The sequence below is a fragment of the Rhinoraja longicauda genome, chromosome 10, assembly GCF_053455715.1.
Source record: "Rhinoraja longicauda isolate Sanriku21f chromosome 10, sRhiLon1.1, whole genome shotgun sequence".
NCBI lineage: Eukaryota > Metazoa > Chordata > Chondrichthyes > Rajiformes > Arhynchobatidae > Rhinoraja > Rhinoraja longicauda.
This window is the reverse complement of record NC_135962.1, coordinates 37,939,766-37,955,208: the sequence shown is the minus strand read 5'-3', so window position 1 is coordinate 37,955,208 and position 15,443 is coordinate 37,939,766. Positions and strand designations below refer to the sequence as shown.

Sequence of the window (15,443 nt, the reverse complement as noted above, 5' to 3'; positions counted from 1 at the left end):
ACAAAACATTAGCCCATTTCTCAGAACACAATTGATTACAAAATTTGAACACAAATTAAAATGTTAGGTGTGGCTGATCAGAGATATATCTTAAACTAGCAAAGCGGGCCCGTTGGGCCCGTCCCCACACCCCCCATTCTCTCCTCCCCCAGCCCCACTCTTACTCTCCAAGTGTGCCCGTTGGGCCCGTCCTCCTGATCTGTGTATTTTTTTTCCTAATCAGATGTGCAGCACGTTGGTCAACATGGGTTGTTTTTAAATGTGCTATACAAATATAATTGACTTGACTTGACTTGACTTGCAATAACAAAACAATCAGTGCTTTTCTGGAAACTTTTCGAAACAATGTAGCCGTCACAAGCCACAAGCTGAAAACTAAATCTGCACCGCAGCGCCCCCCTGAAAAAGGGGGGGGCAGCGCTTTAAAACCTCTGTAACTTAAAAAACACGCGACCAAATTAAATGAAAATATCACGGCCGAGCGAGCGCGAGATTGGCGATTGAGGCGGTGCGTAAACCGTCGCGCTAGGGTCCGCTGTTTTGCTGCAATCGCTGTTACGAATATATCAGGCCAAACCACAAAAAAAAATGTACACAAGATCTGAGTTTTAGTATTATACTAGAACAAGTGTGCCCGTTCAAAGCGGGCCCGTTGGGCCCGTCCCCACACCCCCCATTCTCTCCTCCCCCAGCCCCACTCTTACTCTCCAAGTGTGCCCGTTGGGCCCGTCCTCCTGATCTGTGTATGTCAAGTGACCACTATAACCCTCTTTTTTTTTTTTTTTCCTAATCAGATGTGCAGCACTTTGGTCAACATGGGTTGTTTTTAAATGTGCTATACAAATATAATTGACTTGACTTGACTTGACTTGCAATAACAAAACAATCAGTGCTTTTCTGGAAGCTTTTCGAAACAATGTAGCCGTCACAAGCCACAAGCTGAAAACTAAATCCTTTTCTGGAAACTTTTCGAAACAATGTAGCCGTCACAAGCTGAAAACTAAATCTGCACCGCAGCGCCCCCCTGAAAAAGGGGGGGGGGGGGGGCAGCGCTTTAAAACCTCTGTAACTTAAAAAACACGCGACCAAATTAAATGAAAATATCACGGCCGAGCGAGCGCGAGATTGGTGATTGAGGCGGTGCGAAAACCGTCGTGCTAGGGTCCGCCGTTTTGCTGCAATCGCTGTTACGAATATATCAGGCCAAACCACAAAAAAAAATATACACAAGATCTGAGTTTTAGTATTATACTAGAAAAGAGGGCCCGTTGGGCCCGTCCCCACACCCCCCATTCTCTCCTCCCCCAGCCCCACTCTTACTCTCCAAGTGTGCCCGTTGGGCCCGTCCTCCTGATCTGTGTATGTCAAGTGACCACTATAGCCTTCTTTTTTTTTTTTTTCCTAATCAGATGTGCAGCACTTTGGTCAACGTGGGTTGTTTTTAAATGTGCTATACAAATAAAACTGACTTGACTTGACTTGCAATAACAAAAAAGACTACTTGGAAGCTTTTCGAAACAATGTAGCCGTCACAAGCTGAAAACTAAATCCTTTTCTGGAAACTTTCGAAACAAATGTAGCCGTCACAAGCCACAAGCTGAAAACTAAATCTGCACCGCAGCGCCCCCCTGAAAAAGGGGGGGGGCAGCGCTTTAAAACCTCTGTAACTTAAAAAACACGCGACCAAATTAAATGAAAATATCACGGCCGAGCGAGCGCGAGATTGGCGATTGAGGCGGTGCGAAAACCGTCGTGCTACGGTCGGCCGTTTTGCTGCAATCGCTGTTACGTATAAATATACGGTATATTCAGGTCAAACCCAAAAAAAATATATAAACAAGATCTGAGTTTTAATAGTATACTAGAACAAGTGTGCCCGTTCAAAGCGGGCCCGTTGGGCCCGTCCCCACACCCCCCATTCTCTCCTCCCCCAGCCCCACTCTTACTCTCCAAGTGTGCCCGTTGGGCCCGTCCTCCTGATCTGTGTATGTCAAGTGACCACTATAACCTTCTTTTTTTTTTTTTTTCCTAATCAGATGTGCAGCACTTTGGTCAACATGGGTTGTTTTTAAATGTGCTATACAAATATAATTGACTTGACTTGACTTGACTTGCAATAACAAAACAATCAGTGCTTTTCTGGAAGCTTTTCGAAACAATGTAGCCGTCACAAGCCACAAGCTGAAAACTAAATCCTTTTCTGGAAACTTTTCGAAACAAATGTAGCCGTCACAAGCCACAAGCTGAAAACTAAATCTGCACCGCAGCGCCCCCCTGAAAAAGGGGGGGGGCAGCGCTTTAAAACCTCTGTAACTTAAAAAACACGCGACCAAATTAAATGAAAATATCACGGCCGAGCGAGCGCGAGATTGGCGATTGAGGCGGTGCGAAAACCGTCGTGCTACGGTCCGCCGTTTTGCTGCAATCGCTGTTACGTATAAATATACGATATATTCATGTCAAACCCAAAAAATATATATATATATATTCACAAGATCTGAGTTTTAGTATTATAGTAGAAAAGAGGGCCCGTTGGGCCCGTCCCCACACCCCCCATTCTCTCCTCCCCCAGCCCCACTCTTACTCTCCAAGTGTGCCCGTTGGGCCCGTCCTCCTGATCTGTGTATGTCAAGTGACGACTATAGCCTTCTTTTTTTTTTTTTTCCTAATCAGATGTGCAGCACTTTGGTCAACGTGGGTTGTTTTTAAATGTGCTATACAAATAAAACTGACTTGACTTGACTTGCAATAACAAAAAAGACTACTTGGAAGCTTTTCGAAACAATGTAGCCGTCACAAGCTGAAAACTAAATCCTTTTCTGGAAACTTTCGAAACAAATGTAGCCGTCACAAGCCACAAGCTGAAAACTAAATCTGCACCGCAGCGCCCCCCTGAAAAAGGGGGGGGGGGCAGCGCTTTAAAACCTCTGTAACTTAAAAAACACGCGACCAAATTAAATGAAAATATCACGGCCGAGCGAGCGCGAGATTGGCGATTGAGGCGGTGCGAAAACCGTCGTGCTACGGTCGGCCGTTTTGCTGCAATCGCTGTTACGTATAAATATACTGTATATTCAGGTCAAACCCAAAAAAAATATATAAACAAGATCTGAGTTTTAATAGTATACTAGAACAAGTGTGCCCGTTCAAAGCGGGCCCGTTGGGCCCGTCCCCACACCCCCCATTCTCTCCTCCCCCAGCCCCACTCTTACTCTCCAAGTGTGCCCGTTGGGCCCGTCCTCCTGATCTGTGTATGTCAAGTGACCACTATAACCTTCTTTTTTTTTTTTTTTCCTAATCAGATGTGCAGCACTTTGGTCAACATGGGTTGTTTTTAAATGTGCTATACAAATATAATTGACTTGACTTGACTTGACTTGCAATAACAAAACAATCAGTGCTTTTCTGGAAGCTTTTCGAAAACCGTCGTGCCACGGTCGGCCGTTTTGCTGCAATCGCTGTTACGTATAACCCGCAGGCATTGCCACTTTCATTTCACTGCACATCGAGTATGTGTACGTGACAAATAAATTTGACTTGACTTGATATACGGTATATTCAGGTCAAACCCAAAAAAGATAAAGATAAAGATAAAGATAAAGAGAGAGAGAGAGAAAAAGAAAGAGAGAGAGAGAGAAAAAGAAAGAGAGAGAGAGAGAAAAAGAAAGAGAGAGAGAGAGAAAAAGAAAGAGAGAGAGAGAGAAAAAGAAAGAGAGAGAGAGAGAAAAAGAAAGAGAGAGAGAGAGAAAAAGAAAGAGAGAGAGAGAGAAAAAGAAAGAGAGAGAGAGAGAAAAAGAAAGAGAGAGAGAGAGAAAAAGAAAGAGAGAGAGAGAGAAAAAGAAAGAGAGAGAGAGAGAAAAAGAAAGAGAGAGAGAGAGAAAAAGAAAGAGAGAGAGAGAGAAAAAGAAAGAGAGAGAGAGAGAAAAAGAAAGAGAGAGAGAGAGAAAAAGAAAGAGAGAGAGAGAGAAAAAGAAAGAGAGAGAGAGAGAGAAAAAGAAAGAGAGAGAGAGAGAAAAAGAAAGAGAGAGAGAGAGAAAAAGAAAGAGAGAGAGAGAGAAAAAGAAAGAGAGAGAGAGAGAAAAAGAAAGAGAGAGAGAGAGAAAAAGAGAGAGAGAGAGAGAGAGAGAGAGAAGAGAGAGAGAGAGAGAGAGAGAGAGAGAGAGAGAGAGAGAGAGAGAGAGAGAGAGAGGAGAGAGAGAGAGAGAGAGAGAGAGAGAGAGAGAGAGAGAGAAAGAGAGAGGAGAGAAGGAGAGAAGGAGAGAAGAGAGAGAGAAAGAGAGAAAAGAGGAGAAAGAGAGAAAGAGAGAAAGAGAGAAAGAGAGAGAAAGAGAGAAAGAGAGAAAGAGAGAAAGAGAGAAAGAGAGAAAGAGAGAAAGAGAGAAAGAGAGAAAGAGAGAAAGAGAGAAAGAGAGAAAGAGAGAAAGAGAAGAGAGAAAGAGAGAAAGAGAGAAAGAGAGAAAGAGAGAAAGAAAGAAAGAAAGAAAGAAAGAAAGAAAGAAAGAAAGAAAGAAAGAAAGAAAGAAAGAAAGAAAGAAAGAAAGAAAGAAAGAAAGAAAGAAAGAAAGAAAGAAAGAAAGAAAGAAAGAAAGAAAGAAAGAAAGAAAGAAAGAAAGAAAAAAAAAAAGATAGATAGATAGATAGATAGATAGATAGATAGATAGATAGATAGATAGATAGATAGATAGATAGATAGATAGATAGATAGATAGATAGATAGATCTAGGTATTGCCACAAGCCTCATTTATCTGGAATAAACAATGGTACATAACAACTTACAGATATGGATTATCATTTCCGACATAACTTCCAGGGATCACACTGCCCCTCAGGGAATTAGCTGCTTTAGTGAAGGCATCAATCTCTGAAAAAATAAAGGCATAAAGGAAATTATAGCAATTACCCTGTGGCCAATTTTTTTTTCATTGGAAATTTGGGTTTGGCGTTGAAATGATTCCAGTGAACAACCAAAGATTTCAGATTTAGTCATAATGATTTATGCTGAGGCTGCCAACCTACAGATTGGGAATCCAACCTAAATAGACCACTGCAAACTTCAATTCAATAAATGGGGCTCCGCCAATCTATGTCAGGTGAAAGGAATAATCTGCCTTCCCACTTTGATCAGGTCCCATCTGGCCTTTTGATCAAAGTCAAAAGTTGGCTATCAATGCTATCTGAATTCCCACCAGTAACTAGAGATGGACTTCCTCGTTGGCAGCAGTGGAAGTTGAAGAGGCAAGTCGGTAGCTGTGAACGGTCCACTATCGCACCTCCAGTCTGAAGTTGGAAGGAAATGGGAAATACCGCAGAGTCGGAGCTGGTAATCATTTCAGAATAGATGTGGATTTTTAAACCTTGCTCAGATTCAAACGGAACACAAAGTTTTCATACCTTTTCCACCAATGCCTCAACTTCCTAAGAAAGCTTAGGAAATTCGGCATGTCCCCAACAACCCTCACCAACCTCTGGAGATGTGCCGCAGAACACATTTTATCGGGATGTATCACAACTTGGTTTGGGAACAGCTCCATCCAAGACCGCAAGAAATTGCAGCAAATTGTGAACGCAGCCCAGACCATCATACAAACCAACCCCCCTTCCATTGACTCCATTTATACCTCACGCAGCCTCAGCAAGGCCAGCAGCATAATCAAGGATGCAGCATAATCAAGGATGCCACACCCTGGCCACTCCCTCTCCCATCGGGTAAAAGGTAGAGCAGTGTGAAAATGCACATCTTCAGATTCTGGGACAATTTCTTCCCAGCTGTTATCAGGCAATTGAACCATCCTACCGCAACCTGAAAGCAATCCTGAACTACTATTCCTTTATCATGCATCTATACACTGTGAATGGCTTGATTGTAATCATGTATTGTCTTTCTGCTGGCTGGTTAGCACACAATAAAAGCTTTTCACTGTACCTCGGTACACATGACAATAAACTAAACGGAACTGTAACCCCCCCACACTATAATCGGTCTGAAGAGGGGTCCCGACCCAAAACATCACCTGTCCATTCCCTCCACAGATGCTGCCTGACTCGCTGAGTTTCTTCAGCGCTTTGAGTATTTTTTTACATACTATTTGGTTCAAATAGCTAAGACAACGTTGGATTCCCAATCAATAATGCAGCATCTGTGTTGAAGACTGAACAAAATCACTGAATCTTAGCTGGCAGCAAAGCGACTGCAATGTAATTACAGTGGGTGATCAATGACTAAGTTAATGTCATCAAAATACATATGGGATATGATCCTAAACTGAAGTCATAGAGAATTTGGACCATGCTTTATATGGAAGTTGTAGGTTGAATCCGATTTCCATATGCTGACATGGACAGGCAGAAACCTTTTCCCAGGGTGAAAATGTGAAAATATCAATGACTAGAAGACATAGCTTAAAGGTGAAAGGGGCAAATTTTAAAGAAGCCACACAGCCAGGAGTGGTGATTGAGGCAGATACAACGGTGGGTTTTAAGAGGCCTTTAGACATGCACCTAGATATGCAGGGAATGGAGATATATGGATTCTGTGCAGGCAGAGGATCCGTTAAACATAGCATTATGTTCAGCACAGGCGTAGTGTGCTGAAGGGTCTGTTCCTGTGCTCTACTGTTTTACAAAAGAAAGCAGAATTCACTTCCTGCATCATCCTTGAATACCCTCTTGATTCCAGACTGATTTTTAAAAACTTTTTTACCTTTTTCCATGTCTGGATTGAACAATCCCACAACGGAAAGGTGCTGATAGGGTTTGAGATCACCTTGCGATTCTCCATTTAGAAAGGCTTCAACATCTTCTGGTGTTGTTAACTGGACAGGATTAACTATTCTGCTCCTAAAATAAAGAGCAAATGATGAGCATCAAACAACAACTCCCAGTGCACACAAAACCTTGTACATTACAAATAAATGTGTTCTCAAAATTTCATTCCACCTAGGTGCCGGAATAATGACAAACTATATGGACACTCAACACGAAATAATGACACTCAACCACTAGTTCAACTTATTCAAGAAAGACACTAGCCATGTTTTACATGAGCAACAAGTTTGTATGTCTTATTCAATATTCAGTTTTCAAAACATGCTTCATTGCGAATACAAGACCATGATTAACGTAACCAGCTACATTCTGGTGGAATGTGATTGAGAAATATCTTCTGAGTCAGTTTAGGGATACAGCATGGAAGCAGATGCTTCTGCCCATTGAGTCGGCACCAACCAGCGATCCCGGCCTCTTAACACTATCTTACACACCCTGGGGACAATTTACATTTATATAAAGCCAATCAACCTACATCTTTGGATTGTGGGAGGAAACCGAAGATATCGGAGAAAACCCACACTGTCACGGGGAGAACGTACAAACTCAATATATAGACAGCACCTGTAGTCAGGATCGAACCCGGGCCTCTGCAGCTGAAAGCGCTGTAAGGCAGCAACTCTACTGCTGTGCCACTGTGCCGCCCTAATAAAATAATGAGTGCCATAACGAAAGGCATTCCCCCAAACTCACCAGTTTTTCATAATTTAACCAACTAAAGTTTTAGGTTTATTATTGTCATGTGTACCAAGGCAAAGTGAAATATTTTGTTGTGCGCTATCCAATCAAGTCAGTTAATACTACACATAAACACAATCAAGTGAAGATAAAGTTACCAAAGTGCAGAATATAGTTCTCAGTATTGTAACGTAACAGATCCAGAGAAAATGTCCCATGTCTGCAATGAAGGAGAATCAGACTATACCTCGCTTCTGGGAGGACAGTTCAGAAGGTTGATAACAGAGGTTGATAACAGAGGGAAAGAAGCTGTTCCTGAGTCTGATGGGAGCACGGTGAAAGAATGACCAGAGTGGGATTAGTATAGCTAATAGTTTGCATTGGGTTTTGATGGATATTGGCCAAATGCAGGCAAGCGAGATTAACCCAGTATGCCAATGTGATTGGCCTAGATAAGGAGAGCAGAAGGGCCTGTTACCAAGCTATACAGATCTATGACTCTATGATTCAAGACTCTCAATACTATCCTTGAAGTTCCTTCACCATGTTGAGAAACCTCTCCATGAGTCATGTGACCACTAGGTTCCTTAGAAGGTTAAGGAAATTCTGTATATTGCTTTGTTTTCTGAAGGAAACTTGGACGGCCCCAGTGTGCCAACTGGATTGGAATGGACAAGGTGGGCAGAAGAGCCTATTTCTGGGCTGAACACCACTATGACTCTATAACTCGGTTTTGTTCTAAGCATTTGTCAACTTTAGCTTCCAAAATGTTGCAAATTGATATAAATGCAAAAAATGGGCAGTAACAAAGAACAGTTGTTTGATGGAGTCACATTTGACCTGGAACATGAAACTTTCAAGCAATTACAAATGTTCTTGAAATGATCTCAAATCCACAAAGCAAATCTGCAATTTTTCTGCTGTGATTACATCCCCAAGAGTGTTTAAATGGCTGGGATAATTTAAATACATCAGCATTTTAGCAGCTGGATATCAGGATCATGCTCTCGCCTCAAGGCTGTGGGCTCCTCAAGGCTGTGCATTCAGCAATCTGCTCTTCTCACGCTATCCCCACGACTGTGTAGCCGGACACAGTCCCAACTCCATCTTAAAATTTGCCGTCGACACTAGTGTTGTTGGATGAATTACGGATAATGATGAGTCTGAGTAAAGGAGGGAGATTGATCGTCTGATTGAAAGGTGCCAGAACAACAACCTTGCTCTCAACATCAGTTAAACCAAGAGGTGATTGTTGACTTTACGAGTGGAAGGCCGAGGATCCACAAACCTGACTTCATTGACAGGTCAGTGGTGGAGAGAGTCAACAACTTCAAGCTCCTCGACGTGCATATCTCTGAAGATATGTCCTGGATCCAGCACATTAATGCAATCATAAAGAAAGCCCATCAATGCCTCTACTTCCTTAGAAGGTTAAGGAAATTCAGTATGTTGATGCATACTCTTTTGAACCTCACGGCTGCAGAGTAGAGAGCACATTGACTGGGTGCACCACGGTCTGGTTCAGCAACTCAAATGCCCAGGAACGAAGGAGATTACAAAAGTGGTGAACACTGCTTAGTCCATCATGAGTCCTTACCTCCCCACCATCGAAGGGATCTATCGAAGACGCTACCTTAAAAAAGTAGGCAGTAACATCAAGGACTCACACCACACTACCAACACTCTTATTTCCCTCCTGCCATTGAGAAGAAGGTATAGGATTCTGAAAAACTGTGACATCCAGGTTCAGGAACAGGATTTCTTCGTCATGTTGTAGTAAGTGCCCTGGGACATTTTAATACAACACTGTTCCTTCAGCTCTGGAATTCCCTCCATAATCCCGTTCGTCTTTCTTTCTTCACGGCCTTCTTAATGAACCATCAGGCTCTTGAAACCTGCACAACACCAATGTCAGCAACTATGATCGTCTATGGATTTGCCTCTGGCTACACTACAGACTTCTTTTGCACCAAGACTCAAGAGTCAAGAGTTTTTTATTGTCATACATCTTGAAATGGAACAATGAAATTGTTACCTGCAACAGCAGCAGTACAACAGATATGTAAATATATTATTCTGCAAAAACCCATAATAAACAACAAACCATTATGCTTACCTGGTATTATTGCTATTAATTTATTGTATTCTTGATTATTACATTTATAACTGTTATTGCATCCATGGCCTATTAAGCTGCAACGTAAGAATTTCATCGTTCTGTTGCCAGTACATGTGTCCATTAAACATTCTTGACTGTTGATTAAGATTAACCTTATTAACCTAACTTTGTGGTCAAGCTTTAAATCGAATATACGGCTTGGAATCAATTTGATAATACTCTTATAGAGGATCATGGAATGTTTTAGTTCGTCAAAAATGACTTTAAATATAAATTGATGTCATTAAATTATTCATTAATTATTCATTAATTATTCACGGGAGAAGAATGAGGAGGAGATAAGACTTTGCCTTCCATCACAGTGAGGGTATGCCTAGAGCAATCACTGTGATGGCTGTTTTGTGTGAAAAAATTATATCTGTGTGTCTTGTGCTTTTTAATGTCTACTGCCGGACCCTGACGTGAGAGGACGCTGGCGTTGTGTATTCGCCGCTTTTCCGTCAGGATAGTTTGTCTGTTTGTTTCTATGTTAATTGTTTTTGTAAAGCGCTTTGAGCATGTGATAAGGCGCTATATAAAATAAATGGATTATTATTATTATTATTATTATTAAGCCATGAAAAGGCACATCAAAAGACATCACATTCAATCATTATTTAATATAAATCAGAGTGACCGCTAAGTGCTTCACAAATGATGAGCACTCAGTTCATTGTCTTTTTTGAATTGGTGAGTGGTTTTATAATTCCAAAGATGAGTTTCTGGAAGATTGTCTTCTGAGCAGAAAGTTCTGCAGCGAAGTTACGAAACACGATCCATGTTAATACGCAGCCTTCTCGAGTTGTAATTAGCATAATTAGTAAGGGTGAAAATGTGGATGTGATGCATTTTCAGAAGGCCTGCCACAGGCAATTATTGAACTAAATTGGAGCTACAATATTGGGGTAACATATTGGCATGGATGGAGGATTGGTTAATGGACAGAAGACAGAAAATAGGAATACATTAGTTATTTTCAGGTTAAGATGCTTTGATTGGTGAAGTGTTGCAAGCATCCCTGCTGGGGCTGTAACTGTTTACAATCAATATCAATGAAATATTGATGATTGTGCTGATAATGGAAAGATAAGTAGCAGTGGTATTGAGTGCTTAAGTATGCAGTGGTATAGTAGCAGTGGTATTAAGGAGCAATGGTATAGAGTGGATAAATATGCAGGGGTGTAGAGTGCTTTAGCTTTATGACAGACAGGTTAAGTGAATTGGCAAATGAAAAATTGTAGGTTACGCACTTTGTTAAAAAGGAAATAATTTCTAAATAGTAAGAGTGTAAGGTGTGTGTGATCAGGGAGACTTGGGTATCATGTAAACAAGTGAGTTCAGGTTCAGCAAGCAGCTAAAGAAATTGGTTTGTTGGACTTTATTGCAAAAGGATGTGGGTAGAAACATCTTGCTCCAATTATAGTATTGGTGAAATTGCTTTTGGAATATTGTGCAGAGCTCTGGCCTTTCAGTCGAAGGAAGAGGGAGTACAACAAAGGTTCAACAGATTGATTCCTGGGATGGGAGTATTAATTTACGTGGAAGAGACTAAAGAGATTTGCTAAAATTGTCTTGATCTTAGAAGAGTGATAAATGATCTCACTGAAACGTGCAAAATTTCCTCGGGGCATGACAGGATAAATGCAGAGTTAATGTTGCCCTTGCTAGAGCCACAGTCTCAAAACAAAGGATTGGCCATTCAAGACAGAGAAGAGAATCTTTTGAATTCTCTACAAGAGGATGATGGAGGCTCCGTCATTCAGTCTATTTGAGGTAGGAGTCAACAGTATTTGAAATACTTTGATTTGGGAACAGCTCTACCCAAGACTTCAAGAAATTGCAGGAGTTGTAGATGTCGCTCAGTCCATCACACAGACCAGACTGCCCACCATTGACTCCATCTACATTTCACACAGCCTCAGGAAAGCAGCCAACATAATCAAAGTACTTTGTCACGCCAACCATTCCTTCTTCTCCCCATTCCCATCAGGCAAAAGATAGAGAAGCTTGAAAGTCCACACCACCAGATTCAGGAACAGCTTCTTCCCCTCTGTTATCAGGCTTCTGCATGGTTCTTCTATTAGCTAGGGTACAGTCTGATTCTCCACTACCTAATTGCACTTGTTGGACTTTGTCTATGGAACAATTGTGCTACAATACTGAGAACTATAGTCTGCACTCTCTATCTTTCCTGTATGTATAGTATTACCTGAAGTAGACACCAAAATGCTGGAGTAACTCAGTGGGACAAGCAGCATCTCTGGAGAGAAGGAATGGGTGATGTTTCGGGTCGAGACCCTTCTTCAGACCTGAAACGTTACCCATTCCTTCTCTCCAGAGATGCTGCTTGTCCTGCCGATTTACTCCAGCATTTTGTGTCTACCTTCGATTTAAACCAGCATCTGCAGTTTTTTCCTACACGTATAATCTGAGGTGATTGGTAGCATGCAAAATAAAGCTTTTCACTGTACCTCAATAGACATAACAATAATAAACCTAAACCAATGGATACTATAGTGGATGGAAGTGGGGCTGACATACAAGGTCTTACTTAATGATAGAGCAGATGTGAAAGCCTGAATGGCCTACTCCTGCTTCTATTTTTTTTATGCTATTATTTAACCCAGTACGAGTATGTTGAAGTGAAGTATTCATCTAGTGGTTTAAGTATTAAATTATCCAGGTGGAGGTAGCAAATTCAAATCCAACCATGGCGAATTGTGATAATAAAAAGGTTGGTAACTGGCAGGTGGTTATCATGATCATAAAACCACAACTGAGTCACAAATGCCCCTCAGGATTCAACCTCCCTCCCTTCATAGTTGGCAAGCAAGCCCACCAAAACATTATAACTTTCAAGATGCGGCGGCAGACTGAGGGGAGATCGGTGCCTGTTGGCAGCCTGTGAGCTCACCTCCTCCACCCTCGGAAATGTTTTGAGGTCAGCTGCGGGAACCACCTCAGCAAACGGAAGTGGAGCGGTGGCTGCTGGAGGCAAGAAGACCCCAATTTTGCAGTGCTAGCAGGTCGAGTACTGGTGGAGCGGACTGCTAGTTTCCTTGCAGCAGCCTGGGGATAATGAGGATCTGTCGTTGCTGGAAGCCTTGCAGAGGTTGGACGAGCGCACAAACGGGACACAGCCTACAGTGGCACATAGCGGGCGGTGAAGGATTCTAACAGCACCACCAGACCAGGCCAACCCCCACATTACCGACCCAGGACAACAGACCTTTTGGGCCAAGACATTATGACCTGATGATCCAAAACATTATGACCACCTGCCTAATATGCTGTTGGTCCTCCGTGTGCAGCCCCATACGCAGCAGGGTGTGATGCACTGTGTATTGTGACACATTCCTCCCGTGACCACCATTAAAATTTTCTGTGACGTGTGTCACAGTAGACCTTCTGTCGGTTCGGACCAGACGGCATAGCCTTCGTTGTCCTCGCGCATCGATGAACCTTGGGCGCCCAACACCCTGTGGCCGGTTTGTGGTTTGTCCCTCCTCGGACCAATGCTGACCGGGAGCACTTCACAAGCCTTGCCGTGTCAGAGATGCTCTGACCCAGTCGCCTGGCCATAACGATTTGACCCTTGTCAAAGTCGCTCAAGTCTTTACTCCTGCCCATTTCTCCTGCATCCAACACATCAACTTCAAGAACTGACTGTTCACTTGCTGCCTAATATATCCCATCCCTTGAGAGGTGCCATTGTAACAAGATAATCAATGTTATTCACTTTGACTGTCAGTGGTCATAATATTTTGGCTGATCGGTGTATATCAATAAAGGAACTATTGCACTGTTGAAAGTTTAATAATTTGGCAAAATTTAATGTTTTCTCAGTGTCACTCACACATTTAGAACAAGTAGAAAACTATATGAAAATAAGCCGTTTTAGCACAGTTTACTCACAGCATAATGAACTCCAGCAGACTTTGTGCTCCCAACATTCCAGTGTAGAATAAAGGGTACTTTCCCAGACTGTAAAGTTTTACTGCAGGCAACTGTGTGGCATTCTCAGTCGAGCACACATGTGGCCAATCTCCACAATTAACACGAGCCAGCAAAAGGTCCTTAAGATCTGTGCAACAACATTGTCACAACGACTTTAATAATCAATTTAAAAGGATATCCCTTAATAAATGGACATTTGGACGCTGGAGTTATTATCCTGGAAGTACCCACATGCTTGTAACTCTACAAAATTCCCATTATTGTGATAACTCCCAAATTTATTACATTTAAACATAGGTTCGTAATCGGAGAGCCTTCACATTTGAACTGCAGTTTTAGCATGTATATAGCCTGCAGCAATATAACTCACCCTGCCGCACTGATACAAATAATTTGTTATCAAGATATCTAATGTGCTGCCAATCTCATGTGGCAAGTTAATCTGATGCGGCACGGTAGCGCAGCGGTAGAGTTGCTGCTTTACAGCGAATGCAGCGCCGGAGACTCAGGTTCGATCCTGACTACGGGTGCTGCACTGTAAGGAGTTTGTACGTTCTCCCCGTGACCTGCGTGGGTTTTCTTCGAGATCTTCGGTTTCCTCCCACACTCCAAAGACGTACAGGTATGTAGGTTAATTGGCTGGGTAAAGGTAAAAATTGTCCCTAGTGGGTGTAGGATAGTGTTAATGTACGGGGATCGCTGGGCGGCGCGGACTTGGTGGGCCGAAAAGGCCTGTTTCCGGCTGTATATATATGATATGATATGATAAGTTTACATGGGAGAAATCCCTTTGGTAATAGCAATTTACAACCATGTGATTTAACAGCAGATTTTGTAGACAGTGCCCAGACTTGTTTTTTTTAAAGTTACAGATCTAAAGGGGTGATAGTGTTCAGCAGTACAAGATGATGAGATAAGGAGTGCAAAATGAAAGCACTAAAACCAGCATCACTTTGGAAACCATGATGATCCTCCAAGAGTCAAAAGTTTTAATTGCCGTAAGTGCCGGCAATGGAACAAAGAGATGCTTTATTTGCTGCAGCTTAACAGGCTGGTTGATGCAATAACACACAAATAAATACATAATAATCAATAAAACAATAAATTAATAATCTGTAATAACCATAATTGTCCAAAACCAAAGTCTATGTACAACCAAAATCGAAGTCCACATAGATCATAGTTGCTGTGAAAGTAGTTAAGATTTTTTATAGTGTTCAAAAGCCAAGGATAGGTTTGAATGCCAAATGGAAGTAAAGTTAATTGTTCAGAAGCATACATAAATATAACAAGATTCATAAAACAGAACTTTCTTTTGGAATGTTCCCTCAATCAAATGGACTAATGCAGCCATTTATCCTGACATTTTATTTTTGAAAGGTCCAGGAAGATAACAGGGAGTGGCTAAAGAGAGAATACACTTTAAAGAAAAGCATGGGATCTGCAGCTGTTTGATTCTGCATAAATCCACCTTGGCAATCTCAAAAAGACATGACAGCATGATTTTCTTAAGGAGGCAATTCTCACAGATTTTACAGAGCTTCCAACAACATTCTCAGCCGTTCACTTGTGGATCAATTATCCAAGTGCAGCTGTAAGGGATTTCATGAGTTATCACAATTTCGGAACTGGCTGTACAATTTCTCGGGTTTAACATTGCCAATGTGTGTATTGGGGCATAGCTTTTCTGCAATGAGACCTTAAGAAAGTTCCCTGTATCTTTAGATGCATCTTACCATTTTGGAATGTTTTCCATGTTTGGATCTTCTTAAATAAAGGCCACATTAGTCACTAATTTTGTTTTGGACCCTCAGTCAGCTAGTT

At 41.8% G+C, this 15,443-nt stretch overlaps 1 protein-coding gene across 3 annotated transcripts in view; it reads right to left on the bottom strand.

Annotated features, from left to right (window-relative positions):
* Positions 1-15,443, bottom strand: part of txndc16 (thioredoxin domain containing 16) — an 87,203-nt gene that overhangs the window by 27,736 nt on the left and 44,024 nt on the right. For all 3 annotated transcript variants that reach the window (XM_078406689.1, XM_078406690.1, XM_078406691.1), the window contains 3 exons: positions 13,578-13,746; positions 6,702-6,838; positions 4,778-4,862 (listed from right to left, as the gene is read on the bottom strand). In XM_078406689.1, the coding sequence (XP_078262815.1) occupies positions 4,778-4,862; positions 6,702-6,838; positions 13,578-13,746 (391 nt within the window). The remainder of the gene's footprint in view (positions 1-4,777; positions 4,863-6,701; positions 6,839-13,577; positions 13,747-15,443) is intronic.